This window comes from Macaca mulatta, chromosome 10 (assembly GCF_049350105.2).
Source record: "Macaca mulatta isolate MMU2019108-1 chromosome 10, T2T-MMU8v2.0, whole genome shotgun sequence".
NCBI lineage: Eukaryota > Metazoa > Chordata > Mammalia > Primates > Cercopithecidae > Macaca > Macaca mulatta.
This window is the reverse complement of record NC_133415.1, coordinates 57,524,171-57,548,446: the sequence shown is the minus strand read 5'-3', so window position 1 is coordinate 57,548,446 and position 24,276 is coordinate 57,524,171. Positions and strand designations below refer to the sequence as shown.

Here is a 24,276-nt window from a genome sequence, read left to right as displayed (position 1 = left end):
TTTTCACCTCACATCAAGCAAAACTCCCTTACCATCCCTCATGACAGAATCTAGTTGTAGATGAGCCATGTCATCATACTACAGGCTGTTGTCAACCTCATCCCTCAAAGGAAGAGGATCAGTGAGGAACACATGTATTTACCTATAGCTTTCACTGCCTGGTCTTAACTCCAACCGAAGGTAAGTATGACAGACTTAGTGATTCGTGATTCCACTTTTATAAAGTCCAACCCCTTGCGCTTGTCCCCTTCCATTGCTAGAGAGTCTAGCTGGACCCACATCATAGAGCAAGATACTCCAGTTTGTGCTGTGTGGCATGGCATGGTGTCCTTTCCCTCAACCCTTTCTATTATGTTCCAAACATCTATACAAATCATGTTTTCTGAGTATGTAAAGCACATCTCATCAGCATATATCATTCTTTACAGTGATAAAGAAGCAAAAGGAAAACAAAAAGGACAAGGAACATCTTAAATGACTACGTTCAATTACCAAGGATCTTTAATTTTTTAACTATTCAAAAACATATCCACTGTACTCTTCTGAAAATAATAAAAATATGAAGACAGACTAAAGATCATTGGTTGCCAGGAGTTGCTAGGGAGAAAGTGATAGATGAACAGGCATAGGACAGAGAATTTTTAGGGTAGTGAAACTGTTCTGTCGATAATATTACAGTAATAGATAGATGTCATATCATTATACAGTTGTCCAGGTTCACAGAATGTACAGCATCAAGAGTGAAGCCTGATGTAAATATGAACTTTGAGTGATTAGAATGTATTATAATGTGTCAATGTAAGTTCATCAGTGATAACAAATGTACCACTCTGGTGGAAAATACTAATCATGGGGGAGGCTATGCATGTGGGAGGCACGGAATATATGAGAAATCTCTGTACCTTCCTCTCAATTTTGCTGTGAACCTAAAACTGCTCTATGAAATAAAGTTACTGATTTTAAAAAGATATTCACAACTGGGCTCAGTGGCTCATGCCTGTAATCTCAGCACTTTGGGAGGCAAAGGTGGGGGGATCACATGAGGTCATGAGTTCAAGACCAGCCTGAGGAAATGAGTTCAAGACCAGTCTGGCCAATATGGAAAAACCTCTTTTCTACTAAAAATACAAAAGTTAGCTGGGCATGATGGCGGGCACCTCTAATTTCAGCTACTCAGGAGGCTGAGGCAGGAGAATCGTTTGAGCCTAGAAGGGTTTCCACCATTCCCTAAGGAGAGTGGCTCACTGTGTCTAAAGTGTTTATAGAAACAGTGTGGTTACTCTGAACACCTGCTTTCCTTCTAGGAGTCTGGAATTGGGGTACATGTCAGGGAGAGTAACCTCCATAGAAACATTTGGGTACTTAGTCTCTAATGAGACTCTGGTACTGCTAGATATCACTGCACAAATGTTGTCAAAATGTGAGCCTGGGAGAATTAAGCAGATCCTGGGAACTCCACAGGAGAGAACTCCTGGAAGCTTGTGCCTGGTTTCCTCCAGACTTGACACGTGCACATTTTTCCTCTACTAATTCTGCTTGTCCCCTTTCTTGTAATCAAGTAAAGATCTGAGTATGACTATTTGCTGAGTCCTGTGAGTCTTTCTAGTGAACCACCAAACCTGGGGGTGCTCTTGGGGAACCTTGACACAAATGCATTGTGTAAGATTTTTATGAAGTTGATATGATATATATAACTGTAATCAGGTGGTTATTTCACAGAATAGCTTTCCCTAATCTGTTTTTCTTTTCTTTTTTTCCTTTGATATTTGACTTGGAGAGCCTTATATTTCTATATCTATCCAATCGAATAAAGCCATAAAAGGAATAAATGAAATGATAATGTCAGAAAATAATGTGAAATAAGCATCAACCCTATTTTAACATATAAAAAATAGAGAATCTAGGTGATTGACAATATGTTCTACAATATGAATGTTTCTAGAAAAAAAGGAAATGGTGGTCAATTTTCTGCAACGCAAGTGGGCTTAAATCCATTTTATGATAATTGTGCAGGCCAGGTGCAGTGGCTCACACTTGTAAATCCCAGCATTTTGGGAGGCTGAGGCAGGAGGTTCACTTGAGCCCAGAAGTTGCAGACCCACCTGGGCAATAGAGTGAGACCTCATCTATTAAACAAACAATCAAACAAACAAACAACAACAACAAAAAACCTTAAAAAGAGAATTATCCAAGTGTGATGGTGCATGCCTGTAGTCCCAGCTACTTGGGAGGCTAAGGTAAAAGGTGAAAGGATCACTTAAGGCCAAGAAGCAGAAGTTGCAGTGAGCCAACATGGTACCACTGTACTCCAGTATCGGCAACAGAGGGAGACCGTGTATCAAAAATAAATAAATAAATAAATAATTGTGTATCAGGCCAGATATAACCACACAAAACTGTAGTCCCAGCTACTCAGGAGGATGAGGTAGGAGGACTGCTTGAGCCCAGGAGTTCAAGGCTACAGTGAGCTATGAATGCACCAATGAATAGACACCGTATTCTAGCCAAGGCAACATAGAGAGACCCCATCTCCTATAATAATAATAATTGATTAATTGTGCATCATTCAAGTAAATTCTATAACTGGAGAAAAACATAGTACTATTGAGAATGTACTATAATAGTCTACTACTGATCATAGAGTTCCTCTTTACTTGCTTCTAATCTTTTTCTGTGTTTCTCCTAAAACCGAAAACATGAATCATCCATTAAAAGCAGTTCATCACAAAACAAGTCAAAAAGTTCGAATTGCATCCAAACTGTAGGATGTGTTATCCACCGCTTCCTGTGAACAGTTTCTTGAGGGAGAAGAAAATATTTGAATAACTAAGTTTGTGCATGAACACATTAATGTCAAATACCCATGACATTATAGTGTGTTTCTGTGTACTAGAGTCAAAATGTTCAAAAAAACAATTTAATGAATATACATTAAATTAAAAACTGCCTTCATTAAACTGAGATGATCTTCCCTCAATGCATGAATACCTTCAGAATTCACATGTGAAGCCTTAAATATAGACCAAAGATTTGTATAAAATATAATAGCCTTAAAAATCTTATTTGTAGCTGGCACAATGGTTCCCGCCTGCAATCCCAGCACATTGGAAAGCTGAGGTGGGCAGATCACCTGAGGTCAGGAGTTCTAGAGCAGCCTGGCCAACATGGTGAAACCCCATCTGTACCAAAAATAGAAACATTAGCAGTATGTGGTAGCATATGCATGTAGTATCAGCTACTCGAGGGGCTGAAGCAGGAGAATTGCTTGAACCCAAGAGGTAGAGGTTGTAATGAGTCAAGACTGAACCACAGCACTCCAGCCTGGGTGATAGAGCAAGACTCTGTCTCAAAAACACAAACAAACAAACAGAAAAACTAATTGTTCCCATACAAAAATAAGTCTATGTTCACACTAGATCTGAAGAGTACACAACACCATGAGATAGGACAGAAATACATTTAAAAAGTTAAATTCCTGGTTCTGTATAAATAAAACTGTTGAATTTAGCTTTTAAGACAAGTCAAGGAAAAGAGCAAAAAAATGCAAAATTGAAACTTGAGAGGTCATCTGACCATCAAGGGCTCATGACCACTGAACTTTCACAAACTACATATATTGTTCAAAACATTAGTTCTGAATTTTGATCTGAGTATCCCTGGAGTTTCAGGTTCATTCAAGGATGTCCAAGAGGTCAAATAAGACAATGCTGTTTGCTATTTTCAGTTTTCTTTTCTGAAAACAGCACAGCAAACTTCTTCAGAGAAATGAATTGTCCTAACTTCATAGGCTAAAGCCTCATGAGTCATAGTTCTAAGAGCATTTATAAAATATGGTGGTGCATGCTTGTATTCTGAACTTTTCAGCTTTAAACTTTCATATGGAAAACATTAATAGACACAAACTGATTTTTAAAAGCCCTTTTAATCTGACATTAGTTTTATTTTTCTTTCTTTCTTTCTTCATTTATCAGCAACCGGAGAGTCTAACTGAATGTGGTAAAGTGGTGGTACAAGGGAGTACAATGAAAAGTGTAAAATAAATTAAAGTAGGGATAATCACATCAATGTGGATTCCTCTGGAAAATATAATACAAAATACACCAAAGAAAGTGGCAGAGAGGTATGTAAAGTGTAGAACCACTCATATACCATTTTAGGACACAAATAAAACATTCTGCATATTACTTCTGAGCATCACAATACAGTCAAAGATTTCAAAAGGGCATTGAAATGAAAAACAACCAATTTACGATGTTGGTAGCCTCTAAGCAATCATGTTTTAAAAACCTAACACCAAAAAGTCTCAAAATAACCCTTCTAAAAGACTGTCTACCAGTTATAAATGAATCATTACTTTCCTACTTTTTAATAATCAAAGATGCCACAAACTCACACATACACACACCTGTGCATACACCTACATGCACAGTCTGCTCACTGAAACATCTGATTGGCTTCAGATCATCAGAGAATTTAACACTAGCAGAAAGCCTCTAAAGTTAACACAGAAACTGACACGTTAATAAGTAAAGCTTTCCTTTAGGTAAACATCAGAACTCCAACTAGCACATAACTCACTGGAAATATCTTAGAGTCTCAAAATTCACTGCTTTGAATCCCTGACAAGTACAAAAATTTTATATTGAAAACTTTATGCTATACAAAATATTAAAAGAGAAACATCTGAGTCAAAGTTTACATTTTAAAAATATTTTTATGGCTTCTAAATTTGTTTTTATTCAAATATGAATACCAACAATAACATTTATGTCAATGCCTTCCATTCAATTTTGAACAAATAGAATTAGAAGTAAGAATAATGTGAGTACATCCAATCATTTAATGTACTTTATTCCAGCATTCCATTTGTATTGATAACATACCTGCTCTCAAAGTCTGTACTTTCTTTCTTTGTACTGCCCCTTTCACAGCAGGATCTTCCATTTTAGTGCTACGCTGAATGGGTTTTAAAAGAAAATGATTCATAAATCATATATATTTTATACAATATGGAGTTAGTGCTTCAAAAATATGCATAATTAATTACCTTCAAGGAAGGATGTCGTGCAGGAGGCCCTACAAAGCAAAGGGGATATGTCATCAATTATATGTAAGTATGACAGGGCCAACCAAACATTCAGGCAGTGTTACTATCAAGCTGAGTTCTCATGCCTGACTATAAAAATAATTACTTAAGGTTTTGAGGGTAATTCTTGGCTTCTTCTTTTCCTTGCCTAGGACAGCAACATGACAGAAATATAATGAGGAAAATAGGAATATAGGATTCCTAAAACTCAGTTTACATTTCAATAGTGACATTATGTTTCAAATGCCTGTACCTAAAACAGAAAAGCATGGATATCACTGTAAACACGTGGGCTGATGAGGAGAAAAGAGACCATTAAACAGATGAGGCAATCAAACCTGAGGGTATCAATGTCAAGGCTGAGGGTAAAGGTACAGAGTATTTTCACTCAACACATCAGAGGCATTGCTGCCAGCACACCACAGATAAATTCCCCATGTCCTGTCACTGAGGAAATACACAGTTGAGATGACAGTTCAGGTGAATGTGTAATTCACCTCTCATCAAAGACAGTGTTCTAAATTGATCAGCTGCTATACACACTTATGAAATCACAGCTAAATAAAATATTCATTTTTCCCATGACCACATGGGCTACTGCAGCACCTGCATTTCTCCTATCCCCTTGTTTGGCCTTAAATTAGAGATCCTTGATCCACTCAAATAAGGCGGTCCATAAAACACATCAAGTAAACCATGTAGAATCAGTTTCCAATATCAAAATATTTATCAAAAAAGAAAACACTGAAATACCACAGACTTGCTGGATATGAATACACTTTTATTTTGCAAAATCAGTGCAGTATTTATTGAAAATGAGAAATTTGGTATTCACAGAATGAATTTTATAATATGATTTCATCTAAAATTAACTAAGTTCGGTATATTATATTACACTGTAAAGGACATTTATGAAACAGCTATCATATCAAATAACTGGCTGTCTCAAAAAAAATTAGCCAAAGCATCTATATGCAATTTAATCACATCTTACTCACTCATGTCAGTGAAACTTCTCTCTCTGAGGCCTGACAGTTATGAAATGAAATGAGCTGCTGCAGTTTACCCCAAGTCTAGCACTCCCTCCTGCCTCCAGTACTCTCCACAGCAATAACCTCTCTTGTGAGACTGGCCATACGCCAAGGCAACTGGAAGTGACTCATCTCAAGTTTACTTGGCTTTAACTCCCAAGAACCCAGCAAATGTCTTTCTTTCCTCCCTCCTTGTCCTTTCACAATCCCTATTCCTTTGAAAAAGTGATTTTTAGATCTGTCATCCTGATGCTTCCCTTCCTAGCTGCTTTTTATGGATCATTGTGACCACTGTTGTCATCTGTGTTCAGGAGTAGTATACACCTGTAATCTATCTTTTCATTTCATTCTCCTTTCCCTGTGGCTAGAATCATGCTCAGAAATAAAGGAAATTAATGCTTTCCCTGGATTCTGTTATTTTTAAAATTACTATCCAATGGTTCTTTTTCCAGATTTCTCTGAAAGAAGGCTATTCCCTTGTTAATCAGGGCTGTGTCCAAGGACCAGCACCAACATCACCTGAGTACTCATGAGAAATACAGAATCCCATACCTGCTGAATCAGAATGTGCACTTTCCAGAAGCTCCTCAACTAATTCATGACAATTTGAATGCCCTTTTCTACACAGATGTGCTTGCATATTGGTTTATCCTAATTGCCCTGTTTAGCCTACTGTCAATTTCTTCCCTACTATGTCCCTGAATTTAATACTACATTATAAGCCATAATGTTTCTAATGAACTTTTAATCAGGCAATGCCACCTCTACTTAATTTCTTCTCATTAAATCACCCAACACTGTTCTTTTCAACGATGTTAATTTGGCCTATATGATACTATCCCATGAATTTACACCATTTCCTATAAAACTAAATTATAGCCATACATGGCTGACCATTTACGGTGATATCATCTATGGTAGATAAAACACAGGTCTGTGTGGTAAAGTACCTCAATCCTTAATGCCTCCCCAGTAGTGAGGATGACAGCAAGAGTAGGAAAATGTTACTCTAATTCGCTGACACATTTTTGTACTGGAAGCTCACTTTATCTTCTTTCCTATTTCTAACACCCTGTTCTTCCTTCCTCTACAGAGCAATTTGACTTTACTACCCTCCATTACATACACCTTCATATGTTTTTTTATGTATTACATGTACACTCTGCCGTCTTCATTCTTTCTTTCTCTTTATTCATTTCCTCTTCCCTCTCTCCTGAGTTGCCTCAGGTCTTAAAGTATCTTAAAATGGAACTCACACTCAGCTCCTTTAGTGGTGCTCCCAATAGAATCAACTGCTGATCCTTGGTTAGACACACAAGTTTTCACCATTTGACTTCTCGTTTACTTATTATAGTTAATAGGACATTTTCTTTAGCTGGTAGACTGTATTAGTGCTCATGTTTTAAAAGAAACATTCCATCAAATAACTTTTTAAATAAAATACACTTCTCACCTTCTCCTTTCCCATTGACTATTCTGTTGCCTTTTTCGTGGGAAGGTCCAGGTAAAGGCTGTGACAATTTCTTGGGGACACACTGCTAAGGAAATATCAAGAAATAGTTTCCATTTACAAAATTATAATGAGTTGCATCAAGAGTTTCTTATCATTCTCTTTTTATGAAACTGAATCTCATTCTGTCAACCCAGGGCTAGAATAGAGTGGCATGATTATGGCTCACTGTGGTCTCAACCTCCCAACCTCAGGCAATATTCACACCTCAACTTCCTGAGAGCTGGAACTACAGGTACATACCATCATGCCAGACTAATGTATTTATTGTTACTTTTGTAGAGACAAGGCCTCATTATACTGCCCAGGCTGGTCTCAACCTCCTAGGCTCAAGTAAACCTTCCACTTCTGCCTCCCAAACTGTTGAGATAACCAGTGTGCACCAGTACACAGAGCCCTAATCAATTCCTTTAAATAAACCTCAATGTTGCCCAGGCATGGTGGCTCACACCTTTAATCCCAGCCCTTTGCAAGGCCAAGGTGGGTGGATTGCTTGAGTTCAGGAGTTTGAGACCAGCCTGGGCAACAAAATGAGAACACATGTGTACACAAAAGTACAAAAAGGAGTCAGGCATGATGGTCTGTGCCTGTATCCCAGCTGCTCAGGAGGCTGATGTGGGAGGATCACTTGAGCCTGAGAGGTGGAGACTGTCGTGAGCCAAGATCATGCCACTATACTCCAGCCTGGGGAACAGAGCAAGACCCTGACTCCTCCAAAATTTTGTATTTAAAATGTGAGAGTAAAGAGAGATACAAATGAAAAACAAGCCTAATTGGTCAATGAAATATGAGCTTAAGTGAAGAAAGAAAAGAAACAACATGAAGTGCAATAAAGTACATGGAGAAATAAATCTGTAAGAGAGCCTTTTGTTCTTTCATATCCCTAATAATACTAATTAATATTTATGCTTCAATTAGTGTTTTGTAAGTACTTCTGTGATAGAGTTCATTACTCTAAAACTTTCAATTAGCTAAATATGGTCATCTACCACTACCTGAAAGAACATTATTATAACAGAGAGAAACCTGGAACTTTCCATCAACTTTCCACCCAGAAAAAGAATTTGTCACCAGAACTCTAAAGGGTAATGTATAGCTTAAAATGGTATATTTAATAGAACATGAATTGGGGCTAATAAAACATTTAAGAAATCTTAATCTAAAATTACAATGTTAAGATTCCAGTTGAATGATACTAGAAAATATATTGTAACCCTCTTTGCTACTGATGACCTATTTCTAATTTATTTCCTTGTTATTTATGGCATAATTCCTCAACATAACACATCAAAAATTGTATAACTTTAAATATTAACAATAACACAAATGTAAGCAATATTTTAAATACAATATTCAATTATTAGATACATTAGGAATATTACTTATAACATTCTATTATTTAAAAATTCACTTGTCTCTTTATTCAGACTAAACAAATATTGAGGCTAAACATCTCAATCCGTAACGTCAGCACTATGAGAGGAGGAGGCGGGCAGAACACTTGAGCCCAATGGTTAAAGACCAGCCTGGGCAACAAGGCAAAACCCTGTCTCTTGAAAACTCAGCCAAGCATGGTGACACAGGTCTATCGTGACATAGGTCTATAATTTCAACTACTTGGATGTCTGAGGTGTGAGGATCACCTGAGCCCAGGAAAGAGAGATCGAAGTGAGCCAAGATCTCACCAGTGCCCTCCAGCCTGGGGGCCAGAGTGAAACCCCATCTAAAAAAACAATAATTAAAATGCTTCTTACATAGAAGACTGTATTTTAGGCCCTCCAGGATACACACAAGTATGTTCATTGACGTCCAGTAGCTCATGGTATGCAGGAGCTTCCAATGATTATTTATAAGGACTTTGAGTGGTTATTTTATTTTATTTTATTTTATCTTACTTAATTTTATTTTTTTAAGATGCAGTCAAGCTCCGTCACCCAGGCTGGAGTGCAATGGTGTGATCTTGTTTCACTGCAACGTCCGCTTCCTGCGTTCAAGTGATTCTCCTGCCTCGGTCTCCTGAGCAGCTGGGAACACCGGCATGTGCCATCATGCCCAGCTAATTTTTCTGTGTGTTTTTATTTAGAGACAAGGTTTCACCATGTTGGCCAGACTGATCTTGAAGTCCCGACCTCAGGTGATCTACCCACCTCAGCCTCCCAAAGTGCTGAGATTGCAGGCATGAGCCACTGAACGCAGCCAAGTAAATATTTTTTAAAAACTATGATGATAAAATTATGATGTTAAAGTCTTACTATATTGGTATTAAGAGTCTCTGCTTCTAGAACTGGTTATTTGCAGCAAAATACATGTTATTCAATTAGATGAAATTAGATGAAATGTTTTATATAAACTCTTCATGGAAACTCATAAAACAAAAAAATCCCTTTGTGATACAAAGCTTGAGAACATAAATTTAAATTTCTACATTACACAATTTATATTTTTAAATCAGATACAGTCTTGTTATGTTGCCCAGGCTGTTCTCAAACTCCTGGGCTCAAGCAATGTTCCTGCCTCAAACTCCCAAGCAGCAGAAACCACAGGTACACACCACCACACTCAGCAATTTTTCTACAATTTTTAATATTATTTTAGTCTCACTACAGAATCAATAATATAGGTAGAGAAACAATCTCTCGTAGAAACTATGTGATACCACAATAATAAGTTTCCAAGAAGAAAAAGCTCTATGCTATGTGCTGGACATTTTCACAACTAAAAGGTACCAGAGGGGCTCCATGATTACTGCAAATCATTTGATCACTGAAGATTTATAGAGGCATAAATAGTATGAAAGTCTGAAAGTCACAATCATATGATTTAAAAGTCAAAGTGTTACTATTTATTCAAATAAACCTTAACCAAATTTCATATTTCTTCTATTGGGGAAAGCATTTACTAATGCAACTTTCCTGTCACTATTATTTTCCAGTTCACAGCTCCTACCCGGTCACAGTACTTGTCTATTTTTGTTAGTTACCAAAGTTAAACAAATTTTTTGAATCAACTAGCCATATGTATGTTTTTCTCTGACCAACTTTCTATTATCACCGTGAAACAATGACAGGTAAACCACTGCTAAACTTGAAAGTAAATACTGTGCAAAACTAGATTCAGAGTGAGAAAATTAATTTTACAAGAGACCACTTTACCTTAGGAGCAACACTCAAGTCTTCGTCATCCGATGTAGGCAATGAATCCACACGCAGTTCATGGAAAATGCTTGAGACCAAAAACACACAATGAAAACGGGCAAGTTGATTTCTTTACAATTTTTATAACTGCCAGTTTATATCCAGCTTCCCTCTTAAACAAAAGACATAATCTGGGGAAAGGTCGGTGATCCATATATTAAATAATGATTCTTGATGCAATTAAAATATGGTCTCTGTTCTAAAAATAGATTTTAATTACCTATTTCTGCCTCCATCTGTCTAAATCTATAAAATATTCAATGAAAACTGACCTTGAGCTTTATAACAAATAGTGACAGTCAATATATTGGCAGAGCCTGACAGTAATTTACACGCACAAATTATCTGTCCTGAAGCTGAGCTTAAAATTCAATTAATGGATGACATAAATGTTGTTACCTAAACTGGAAGAAAACTGATGACTTAAAACAAGCTAGAAAGATCCACTGTCTCTTTTCCTTGACCTATCTCTCCTTAAAAGACTAATCTGCTTCACTTCAAAATGGCAGTCTTGATTCCTCAGCATGGAACCCACTGAGGAAGGTCCTATTGCTGTCCTTTGCCCTAAATCAGTATAGGGAATCCCCTGCAATATTTGAAATGTATGAAAGCTAAATATACAAAAGTCAAATAACAAAGGTGTATGTTCTTATTGAGAATATTTTTCCCAGAAAGATGAAAACATTAACAATTATAAAATCCCATTATTTTCACTCTATATGTACTATCTTATTCAGGTCCACATAAGCTAACAAGCCCTTAAAAATTTTCGTAGATACTCAGACGTCCAAGGAGAGAGACTGCAGGAGAAACAGAGTCCTGGTAGTTGTACCTCTATTTCCCTAAGTATTATCTAAATATCTTTCTTCCTATGGGCTCCCACTTCCAGATTCCACTACTGCAGGGCTCCACAGAAGTCTCCAATGTTCAACTCTTCAGTCTATGAAAGCACAGATTCCAGAAAGGATGGCCTCAAATGACCAGGAGTAGGAGATCTCTATATTCCTGCTCCTAAAAAACAAACTAACTGGAGTCTCCATCACCTTCCCCCATCACAGACATACTGCCAACTACCCAACTGAACTCCATGACTGATTTACCAGACAATCATGCTCCTGTCCAGCCTACATGGACATGGGAAGGACATCAGTGAATTGGGAACAGAGGCAGAGGTGAGGAGGCACCTGTCCTGTACCACAGATCTATGTAGTTCAGCAGTCTCCAGCCTCTTAGTACTCCAGGGTCTCTAAGCTACCCCGCTGTAAGTCAGAATGGAAGCAGATGATACCACATCTATCTGCTGTAGACACTCCTCCTAGTGTCTCAAAATGTTTTAGCATGTTTCAGGAAAAAACCTTCAAGTTTGACATGCCTTGATTAAAAAAAAAAAAAAAAAAAAAGCAGCAAGATTGATAGAGCTCCCTTAAACCTTCTATTTTAATGTGCCTTTGTAGATAATTCCCAGCATCTTGTGTCTTTCATCTTTATAATTTATCTTTACCAAACTTGTCATGAAAACCAATGTTTTGAGCTCTTATTGAAGAGTCTATACTCCTATACAATCCAGTGTTGTTTCTCTTCAAACGTGGCTTTCCCCTGCTCATTCCATTACTATCTACTTCCGTTGGGTCCACCAGCTAATTTCATTCTCATTCTATCCACTGTGTGCACCAGACTCACTCCCATTTGTATTATTAAAACACATGCCAATAGGATAGAAAAAGAAGGAAGTGAACTGGGCTTTAAATGAGTTAAAATCTCATTTCTGCCAATTCCTATGTCTTAAAAAAAGTCTACTAATCTCTTTGAGACTCACATTATCTATCTAGAGAACCACTTGACCAAATATTCAACACAGGTAAAAAAAAAAAAAACTAGAAATTATTTTAATTAATTCTAACATTCCTTAACATTCTGTAATTCTATGTCCTCTTGATTCCGTCTATAGGAAAACCGGGAATACATAACCAGCAGAATTTGAAAATATATAATAGAACAAAACAAACACAAAGAAAAGCAGAGAAGAAAGTTTTAAAAATCAAGACAAGATTATAGAAAAGTGGAAAAAGAAACAAGACTAAAAAAAGTATTCTGGAAGTAAACAGAAATACTTGCCCAAATGGAAACCCAAACTGAGAAGTCAAATCATTTCTCTCTAAGACTTGCCTAAACTTACTTTTGTAAAACTTCCAGTACTATGGCCAAAGCTAAGTAAGTTCTGCCCTAAAGACTTTGATGGTAAAAATAAGATACCTGTTACCAGGGAAATTGTCAAATTCATTAGGACAAATTCTTGGACTAACCACATTCTAACAATAACCTTCAATGAGAGTTTAAGATATTTAAACTCTCATTAATTTAGGCATTAATTAAATTAATAAATCTGATTAAACTGATTCAGACCTATATCTTGATCCAATGACTGCACAGATGTCTATCAATCTATGCTGAGGAGCAAGAAAAGGGATTTGAAAGGCAGGCAGGTTGACGGTCAAGTTGTGGGCCAGCTACTTTGTTAACTATGGGATCATGAGGCAATGAATCCACTGCACTAATCCATAGTTGTTTATTGAATAAATAGTAGGTTATAGGAACACAGATGATGTGATGGCTTTATGAGATGATAAATGCACAGAACATAGTAGGATGTCTAGCCCAGAGTACAACGCCCAACAGATATTAGTTTCTTCCACCTCTATTTCCTTAGTTAACATATATGTTTACATCTATAAAATCCTACCTGACTGCAGATTCATCAGAACTTCCAACATCTATTAAAGAAAAAGGAAAAATGCATTTTAATTCAATAATAAATGTACAGAATATTAAAAGGATAAGAGTGCACAACAACGCACGCCTGTACTCTAAACTATGTGGGAGGATGAGGCAGGAGGATCACTTGAGGAACCCAGAGATTTGAGACCAGCTAGGGAAACATAGTAAGACTCTACCTTCAGGAAAAAATGTGCACACTTATGTGTATGCTTTAGATGCTGTTTTTGTTGTTGTTGTTTTTGTTTTGGTTTCGTTTTTTTTTTTAAAGCATAAGACTGATGCTTTGTTACAAAGCATTCCTTTGGGAGCATGCCTGGGAACTTATTAGAATTAACATTAATTATACCTATTGGTAGGTAATTAATGCAGTAAGATCTCTTCCCTTTGTACTTATTAGATGCAAAAAAGAATAAATTTATAAAATTTGGTATCTACATGTAACCTGCAGTATACAAGTCATCCCAGCCACACCTCATGAGAGGGAGTAAAAATGGTATTGTTAGCAGAACAGGTGTGATCAGTCAATAGCGTCAAAGAGCAGGATTTCTGAACCAAAATATGAGAGGCTGTTAAAACAGAGTATACAGTAGTACCCGTTATCCACTATATGAGAGGAAAGAAATACTTGACAGGGTTTTCTCTGCCCTCACGCCACAGCAACAGTCATCTACAAAGAAGGCTTCTGTGACAAAAACTGTGGAGAGGCTTTCCCCCAACAAGCAAAAATCATGCCTGCTGATGACACCATTCAATTCTCACACCTTATCTGCAGACACAATCAGGTTTAATTTATAAATGAAACTTTATTATCCATATGTATGTATAGCAAAAACCAGTTTGTGATTCAGTACTATTCGCGGTTCCATGCATCCACTGGGGGTCTTGGAATGTATCTCCCACAGTTAAGGTGGAACTACTGCACTTATTTTGTTATAACACAACACAGCCTCTCTAGCTCTTCAGTTCAAACTGTTCAGTTTAGGATAAAACACCCTATATCACCAGAAGCCAGCAAAACACAGGAATCAGACCAGAAACAGGAATCCTTGCAAAGACCTTCCAGCTACCAGTGGAGAAGAGCTGAAGAGAGATCGGTGTGTTACTCTGGCTAATACTGTTCTGGAGAAGGTGCTGGGTGGTTTCCTTAGTTGTAGCTATTTGTTCTGTCCTATGTATAACAAGGCCCAAATTCACCTGCCATTTTACCTCCCACAGAAAGAACCACTGGAAACATCACTCCTTTAAGAGCTTATCCACATTCAGAGAGAAGCTTAAGAAACACTGGGGAGGTGTGGCAGGCTGCTGGGCAGTATTATCTGATGTGAAAAATATATAGAAAGAAATCTATCAATGCCCTTTTACTACTAGAATATTCCAATGCTTCCCTTCTCCCAAGTAGGAGAAAAAAATTCTTTTTCACCTCACATCAAGCAAAACTCCCTTACCATCCCTCATGAGAGAATCTAGTTGTAGATGAGTCATGTCATCATAATGCAGGCTGTTGTCAACCTCATCCCTCAAAGGAACACATGTATTTACCTATAGCATTCACTGCCTGGTCTTAATTCCAACCGAAGGTAGGTATGACAGACTTAGTGATTCCACTTTTATAAAGTCCAACCCCTTGCGCTTGTCCCCTTCCATTGCTAGAGAGTCTATCTCTATCATAGAGCAAGATACTCCAGTTTGTGCCGTGTGGCACGGCATGGTGTCCTTTCCCTCAACCCTTTCTATTATGTCCCAAACATCTATACAAATCATGTTTTCTGAGTATGTAAAGCACATCTCATCAGCATATATCATTCTTTACACTGATAAAGAAGCAAAAGGAAAACACAAAGGACAAGGAACATCTTAAATGACTATGTTCAATTACCAAGGATCTTTAATTTTTTAACTATTCAAAAACATATCCACTGTACTCTTCTGAAAATAATAAAACTATGAAGATAGAGTAAAGATCAATGGTTGCCAGGAGTTGCTAGGGAGAAAGTGAGAAATGAACAAGCATAGTATAGAGAACTTTTAGGGTAGTGAAACTGTTCTGTCGATAATATTACAGTAATAGATACATGTCATATCATTTATTATACAGTTATCCAAGTTCACAGAATGTACAGCATCAAGAGTGAAGCCTGATGTAAACTATGAACTTTGAGTGATTAGAATGTATTATAATGTGTCAATGTAAGTTCATCAGTCATAACAAATGTACCACTCTGGTGGAAAATACTAATCATGGGGGAGGCTATGCATGGGGGAGGCACGGAATATATGAGAAATCTCTGTACCTTCCTCTCCATTTTGCTGTGAACCTAAAACTGCTCTAAGAAATAAAGTTACTGATTTTAAAAAGATATTCTCAACTGGGCTCAGTGGCTCATGCCTGTAATCTCAGCACTTTGGGAGGCAAAGGTAGGGATCACATGAGGTCAAGAGTTCAAGACCAGCCTGAGGAAATGAATTCAAGTCCAGTCTGGCCGATATGGCAAAACCTCTTTTCTACTAAAAATACAAAAATTAGCTGGGCATGATGGTGGGCACCTCTAATTTCAGCTACTCGGGGGGCTGAGGCAGGAGAATTGTTTGAGCCTAGAAGGGTTTCCACCATTCCCTAAGGAGAGTGGTTCACTGTGTCTAAAGTGTTTATAGAAACAGTGTGGTTACTCTGAATAGCTGCTTTCCTTCTAGGAGTCTGGATTTGGGGTACATGTCGGGGAGAGTAACCTCCATAGAAACACTTGGGTACTTAGTCTCTAATGAGACTCTGGTACTGGTAGATATCACTGCACAAATGTTGTCAAAATGTGAGCCTGGGAGAATGAAGCAGATCCTGGGAACTCCACAGGAGAGAACTCCTGGAAGCTTGTGCCTGGTTTCCTCCAGACTTGACACGTGCACATTTTTCCTCTACTAATTCTGCTTGTCCCCTTTCTTGTAATCAAGTAAAGATCTGAGTATGATTATTTCCTGAGTCCTGTGAGTCTTTCTAGTGAACCACCAAACCTGGGGGTGCTCTTGGAGAACCTTGACACAAATGCATTGTGTAAGATTTTTATGAAGTTGATATGATATATGTAACTGTAATCAGGTGGTTATTTCACAGAATAGCTTTCCCTAATCTGTTTTTCTTTTCTTTTTTTCCCTTGATATTTGACTTGGAAAGTCTTATATTTCTATATCTATCCAATCGAATAAAGCCATAAAAGGAATAAATGAAATGATAATGTCAGAAAATAATGTGAAATAAGCAGCAATCCTATTTTAACTGAAGAAAAAATAGAAAATTTGGGTGATCGACAATATGTTCTACAATATGAATGTTTCTAGAAAAAAACGAAAAGGTGGTCAATTTTCTGCAACGGAAGTGGGCTTAATTCCTTTTTATAATAATTGTTCAGGTCAGGTGCAGCGGCTCACACTTGTAAATCCCAGCATTTTGGGAGGCTGAGGCAGGAGGATCACTTGAGCCCGGAAGTTCCAGACCAGCCTGGGCAATAGAGTGAGACCTCATCTATTAAACAAACAAAGAAACAAAGAAACAAACAACAACAACAACAAAACCTTCAAAAGAAAATTAACCAAGTGTGGTGGTACATGCTTGTAGTCCCAGCTACTTGGGAGGCTAAGGTAAAAGGTGAAAGGATCACTTAAGGCCAAGAAGCAGAAGTTGCAGTGAACCAAGATGGTGCCACTGTACCCCAGTACCGGCAACAGAAGGAGACCCTGTATCAAAAATAAATAAATAAATAATTGTGTATCAGGTCAGAGGTAACCACACAAAATTGTAGTCCCAGCTACTATAGGAGGACTGCTTGAGCCCAGGAGTTCAAGGCTACAGTGAGCTATGAATGCACCAATGAATAGACACGGTATTCTAGCCAAGGCAACATAAAGAGACCACATCTCCTATAATAATAATAATTGATTAATTAAGTCAAAAAGATGAAAGAATTGCATCCAAACTGTAGGATGTGTTATCCACCACTTCCTGTGAACAGATTCTTGAGGGATAAGAAAATATTTGAATAACTAAGTTTGTGCATGAACACATTAAGGTCAAATACCCATGACATTATAGTGTGTGTCTGTGTACTAGAGACAAAATGTTCAAAAAGCAATTTAATGAATATACATTAAATAAAAAACTGCCTTCATTAAACTGAGATGATCTTCCCTCAACGCATGAATACCTTCAGAATTCACATGTGAAGCCTTAAATACAGACCAAAGATTTGTATATAATTACTTAAAGTTTTGAGGGTAATTCTTGGCTTCTTCTTTTCCTTGCCTAGGACAGCAACATGACAGAAATATAATGAGGAAAATAGGAATATAGGATTCCTAAAACTCAGTTTACATTTCAATAGTGACATTATGTTTCAAATGCCTGTACCTAAAACAGAAAAGCATGGATATAACTGTAAACACGTGGGCTGATGAGGAGAAAAGAGACCATTAAACAGATGAGGAAATCAAACCTGAGGGTATCAATGTCAAGGCTGAGGGTGAAGGTACAGAGTATTTTCACTCAACACATCAGAAGCATTGCTGCCAGCACACCACAGATAAATTCCCCATGTCCTGTTGCTGAGGAAATACACAGTTGAGATGACAGTTCAGGTGAACATGCAATTCACCTCTCATCAAAGACAGTGTTCTAAATTGATCAGCTGGGATACACACTTATGAAATCACAGCTAAATAAAATATTCATTTTTCCCATGACCACATGGGCTACTGCAGCACTTACATTTCTCCTACCCCCTAGTTTGCCCTTAAATTACAGCTCTTTGATCCACTCATAAGGCGGTCCATAAAACCATCACATAAACCATGTAGAATCAGTTAAAAATATCAAAATATTTATCAAAAAAGAAAACACTGAAATACCACAGACTTGCTGGATATGAATACACTTTTATATTGCAAAATCAGTGCAGTATTTATTGAAAATGAGAAATTTGGTATTCACAGAATGAATTTTATAATATGATTGCATCTAAAATTAACTAAGTTTGGTATATTATCTTACATTGTAAAGGACATTTATGAAACAGCTATCATATCAAATAACTGGCTGTCTCAAAAAAAAATTAGCCAAAGCATCTATATGCAACGTAATCACATCTTATTCGCTCATGTCAGTGAAACTTCTCTCTCTGAGGCCTGACAGTTATGAAGTGAAATGAGCTGCTGCAGTTTACCCCAAGTCTAGCACTCCCTCCTGCCTCCAGTACTCTCCACAACAATAACCTCTCTTGTGAGAGTGGCTATACGCCAAAGCAACTGGAAGTGACTCATCTCAAGTTTACTTGGCTTTAACTCCCAATAACCAAGCAAATATCTTTCTTTCCTCCCTCCTTGTCCTTTCACAATCCCTCTTCCTTTGAAAAAGTGATTTTTAGATCTGTCATCCTGATGCTTCCCTTCCTAGCTGCTTTTTATCAATCATTGTGACCACTGTTGTCATCTGTGTTCAGGAGTAGTATACACCTGTAATCTCTCTTCTCATCTCATTCTCCTTCCCCTGTGGCTAGAATCATGCTCAGAAATAAAAGGAAATTAATGCTTTCCCTGGATTCTGTTATTTTTAATATTGTTCTCCAATGGTTCCTTTTCCAGATTTCTCTAAAGGAAGGCTATTCCCTTGTTATTCAGGGCTATGTCCAAGGACCAGCACCAACATCACCTGAGTACTCATGAGAAATGCAGAATCTGATACCTGCTGAATCAGAATGTGCACTTTCCAGAAGCTCTTCAACTAATTCATGACAATTTGAATGCCCTTTTCTACACTGATTTGCTTGCATATTGGTTTACCCTAATTGCCCTGTTTGGCCTAGTGTCAATTTCTTCCCTACTATGTCCCTGAATTTAATACTACATTATAAGCCATAATGTTTCTAATGAACTTTTAATCAGGCAATACCATCTCTACTTAATGTCTTCTCCATAAATCACCCAACACTATTCTTTTGAACTATGTTAATTTGGCCTATATGATACTATCCCATGAATTTACACCATTTTCTATAAAACTAAATTATAGCCATACATGGCTGACCATTTATGGTGATATTCATCTATGGTAGATAAAACCCAGGTCTATCTGGTAAAGTACTTCAATCCTTAATGCCTCCCCAGTAGTGAGGATGACAGCAAGAGTAGGAAAATGTTACTCTAATTTGCTGACACATTTTCGTACTGGAAGCTCACTTTATCTTGTTTCCTATTTCTAACACCCTGTTCTTCCTTCTTCTACAGATCAATTTGACTTTACCACCTTCCATTACATATACCTGCATATGCTTTTTAAAATTTATTCCGTGTACACTCTGCCCTCTTCATTCTTTCTTTCTCTTTTATTCATTTCCTCCTCCTTCTCTCCTGACTTACCCCAGTTTTTAGAGTATCTTAAAATGGAACTCAGAACTCAGCTCTTTCAGTGGTGCTTCCAATAGAATCAATAGTGACCCTTGGTTATCACCATTTTAATTCTCCTTTACTTATTATAGTTAATAGGACACTTTCTTTAGCTAGTAGACTATATTAGTGCTCATATTCTAAAAGAAACATTCCATTAAATGACTTTTAAAACAAAATCCAGTTCTCACCTTCTCCTTTTCCTTTTCCATTGACTATTTCATTGCCTTTTTCATGGGAAGGTCCAGGTAAAGGCTGTGACACATACTTGGGGACACACTTCTAAGGAAATATCAAGAGTTAGTTTCCATTTAAAAAATTATAATGAGTTGCATCAAGAGATTCTTATCATTCTCTTTTTATGAAACTGGGTCTCATTCTGTCAACCCAGGGCTAGAATGCAGTGGCATGATTATGACTCACTGTGGTCTCAACCTCCTGACCTCAGGCAATCTTCCCACCTCAACTTCCTGAATAGCTGGAACTACAGGTGCATAGCATCATGCCAGACTAATGTATTTATTGGTAGTTTTGTAGAGACAAGGCCTCATTATACTGCCCAGGCTGGTCTCAACCTCCTAGGCTCAAGCAAAGCTTCCACTTCTGCCTCCCAAACTGTTGAGATAACCAGTGTGCACTAGCACACCCCGCCCTAATCAATTCCTTTAAATAAACCCCAATGTTGCCCAGACATGGTGGCTCATATCTGTAATCCTAGCCCTTTGCAAGGCCAACGTGAGTGGATTGCTTGAGTTCAGGAGTTTGAGACCAGCCTGGGCAACATAATGGGAATACATCTCTACACAGAAATACAAAAAGGAGTCAGGCATGATGGTCTGTGCCTGTATCCCAGCTGCTCAGGAGGCTGATGTGGGAGGATCACTTGAGCCTAAGAGGTGGAGACTCTAGTGAACCAAGATCATGCCACTGCAGTCCAGACTGGGGAACAGAGCAAGACCCTGACTCCCCAGAAGTTTCTATTTAAAATGTGAGAACAAAGAGAGATACAAATGAAAAACAAGCCTAATTGGTCAATGAAATATGAGCTTAAGTGAAGAAAGAAAAGAAACAACATGAAGTACCATAAAATACATGGAGAAATAGATCTATTATAGAGTGTTTTGGTCTTTCATATCCCGAATAATACTAATTAATATTTATGCTACAATTAGTTTATGTAAGTATTTCTGTGATAGAGTTTATTACTCTAAGACATTCAAGTAGCTAAATATGGTCATCTACCACTACCTTAAAGAACATTATTACAACAGAGGGAAACCTGGAACTTTTCATCAAATTTCCACCCAGGAAAAGATTTGGTCACCAGAATACTAAAGAGTAATGTATGGCTTGAAATGGTATATTTAATAGAACATGAGTTGAGGCTAATAAAACATTTAAGAAATGTTAATGTAATATCACAATGTGAACATTCCAGTTGAATGATACTAGAAAATATATTGTAACCCTCTTTGCTGCTGACGACCTATTTCTAATTTATTTCCTTTTTATTTATGGCATAATTTCTCAACATAACACATCAAAACTTATACACCTTTAAATACTAAGAAATAATACAAATGTAAGCAATATTTTCAATACAATATTTAATCATTAGACACATTAGATATATTACTTACAATATTCTATTATATAAAAATTCACTTGCCTATTTATTCAGACTAAACAACTATTAAGGCTGAATGTCTCCTGTCTGTAACCTCAGCACTATGAGAGGCTGAGGTGGGCAGAACACTTGAGCCCAAAGGTTAAAGACCAGCCTGGGCAACAAGACAAAACCCTGCCTGTTCAAAACTCAGCCAAGCATGGTGACACAGGTCTAATGTGACATAGGACAATAATTTCAACTACTTGGATGGCTGAGGTGTGAGGATCACCTGAGTCCAGGAAAGAGAGATCAAAGTGAGCCAACATCTCAACAGTGCCCTCCAACCTGGGGGACAGACTGAAACCCCATCTCAAAAAACAACAATTAAAATGCTTCTTACATGGAAGACTGTATTCTAGGCACTCCAGGAGAGACACAAATGTGTTTACTGACCTCCAGTAGCTTTTGGTATGCAGGAGCTTCCAATGATTATTTGAACAACTAAATATCAAAACTTCAAAATTTGAAACTTCAGAGTGTGATATAAGGACTTTGAGTGGTTATATTATTTTATTTCATTTTTTCAGATGTAGTCTAGCTCTGTCCCCCAGGCTGGAGTGCAATGGTGCGATCTTGGTTCACTGCAACCTCTGCCTGCCGGGTTCAAGTGATTCTCCTGCCTTGGCCTCCTGAGCAGCTGGGAACACAGGTATGTTCCCAGTTTATGTAAGTATTTCTGTGATAGTATTTCATGCCTGGCTAATTTTTCTGTGTGTGGGGTTTTTTTGTTTTTTGTTTTTGTTTTTTTTTTGTTTTTTTTTTTTTTGAGACAGGGTTTCACCTCACTGGCCAGGCTGATCTCGAACTCCTGGCCTCAGGTGATCTACCGAACTCGGGTGATCTACGCATCTCAGCCTCCCAAAGTGCTGGGATTACAGGCATGAGCCACTGAACCTGGCCAAGTAAATATTTTCAATAAACTACGATGATAAAATTATGATGTTAAAGTCTTACTATATTGGTATTAAGAGTCTCTGCTTCTGGAACTGGTTATTTGCAGCAAAATATGTTATTCAATTAGATGAAGTGTTTTATATAAACTTTTCATGGACAACTCATAAAACACACAAAAATGCCTTTGCAATACAAATTTTGAGAACATAAATTTAAATGTCTACATTTCCATAATTTATATTTTTAAATCAGATACATTCTTGTTATGTTGCCCAGGCCGTTCTCAAACTCCTGGGCTCAAGCAATCTTCCTGCTTCAAACTCCCAAGCAGCAGGGACCACAGGTGTATACCACCACACTCAGCCATTTTTCTACAATTTTTAATATTATTTTAGTCACACTACAGAATAATATAGGTAGAGAAATAATCTCCCCTACAAACTATATGATATCAAAATAATAAGTTTCCAAGAAAAAGCTCTATGCTATGTCCTGGACATTTTCACCACCAAAAAGTACCAGAGGGGGTCCATGATTACTGCAAATCATTTGAACACTGAAGATTTATAGAGGCATAAATAGTATGAAAGTCACACTTCTATGATTAAAAAGTCAAAGTGTTACTATTTATCCAAATAAACCTTAACCAAATTTCATATTTCCTTTATTGGGGAAAGCATTTACTAATGCAACTTTCCTGTCACTACTTATTTTCCAGTTCACAGCTCCCACCCTGTCACAGTACTTGTCAATTTTTGTTAGTTACCAAAGATAAACAAATTTTTTGAATCAACTAGCCATATGTATGTTTTTCTCTGACCAACTTTCCATTATCATCATAAAACAATGACAGGTAAACCACTGCTAAACTTGAAAAGTAAATACTGTGCAAAACTAGATTCAGAGTGAGAAAATTAATTTTACAAGAGACCACTTTACCTTAGGAGCAACACTCAAGTCTTCGTCATCCGATGTAGGCAATGAATCCACACGCAGTTCATGGAAAATGCTTGAGACCAAAAACACACAATGAAAATGGGCAAGTTGATTTCTTCACAATTTTTATAACTGCCAGTTTATATCCAGCTTCCCTCTCAAACAAAAGACATAATCTGGGGAAGGGTCGGTGATCCATATATTAAATAATGATTCTTGATGCAATTAAAATATGGCCTCTGTTCTAAAAAGAGATTTTAGTTACCTATTTCTGCCTCCATCTGTCTAAATCTATAAAATATTCTATGAAAACTGACCTTGAGCTTTATAACAAATAGTGACAGTCAATATATTGGCAGAGCCTGACAGTAATTTACACGCACAAATTATCTGTCCTGAAGCTGAGCTTAAAATTCAATTAATGGATGACATAAATGTTGTTACCTAAACTGGAAGAAAACTGATGACTTAAAACAAGCTAGAAAGATCCACTGTCTCTTTTCCTTGACCTATCTCTCCTTAAAAGACTAATCTGCTTCACTTCAAAATGGCAGTCTTGATTCCTCAGCATGGAACCACTGAGGAAGGTCCTATTGCTTTCCTTTGCCCTAAATCAGTATAGGGAATCTCCTGCAATATTTGAAATGTATGAAAGCTAAATGTACAAAACTCAAAGAACAAAGGTGAATGTCCTCATTGAGAATACTTTTCCCAGAAAGATTAAAACACTAATAATTATAAAATCCCATTATTTT

The 24,276-nt window shown here is 37.3% G+C and overlaps 1 protein-coding gene across 1 annotated transcript in view; it reads right to left on the bottom strand.

The window, feature by feature from the left end:
* LOC144331544 (putative ankyrin repeat domain-containing protein 20A2) overlaps positions 1-24,276 on the bottom strand; it is an 82,478-nt gene that overhangs the window by 36,119 nt on the left and 22,083 nt on the right. The window contains exons 8-10 of the mRNA XM_077949109.1: positions 23,525-23,594; positions 7,571-7,655; positions 5,048-5,076 (exon numbers count right to left, since the gene is read on the bottom strand). Coding sequence (XP_077805235.1) covers positions 5,048-5,076; positions 7,571-7,655; positions 23,525-23,594 — 184 coding nt within the window. The remainder of the gene's footprint in view (positions 1-5,047; positions 5,077-7,570; positions 7,656-23,524; positions 23,595-24,276) is intronic.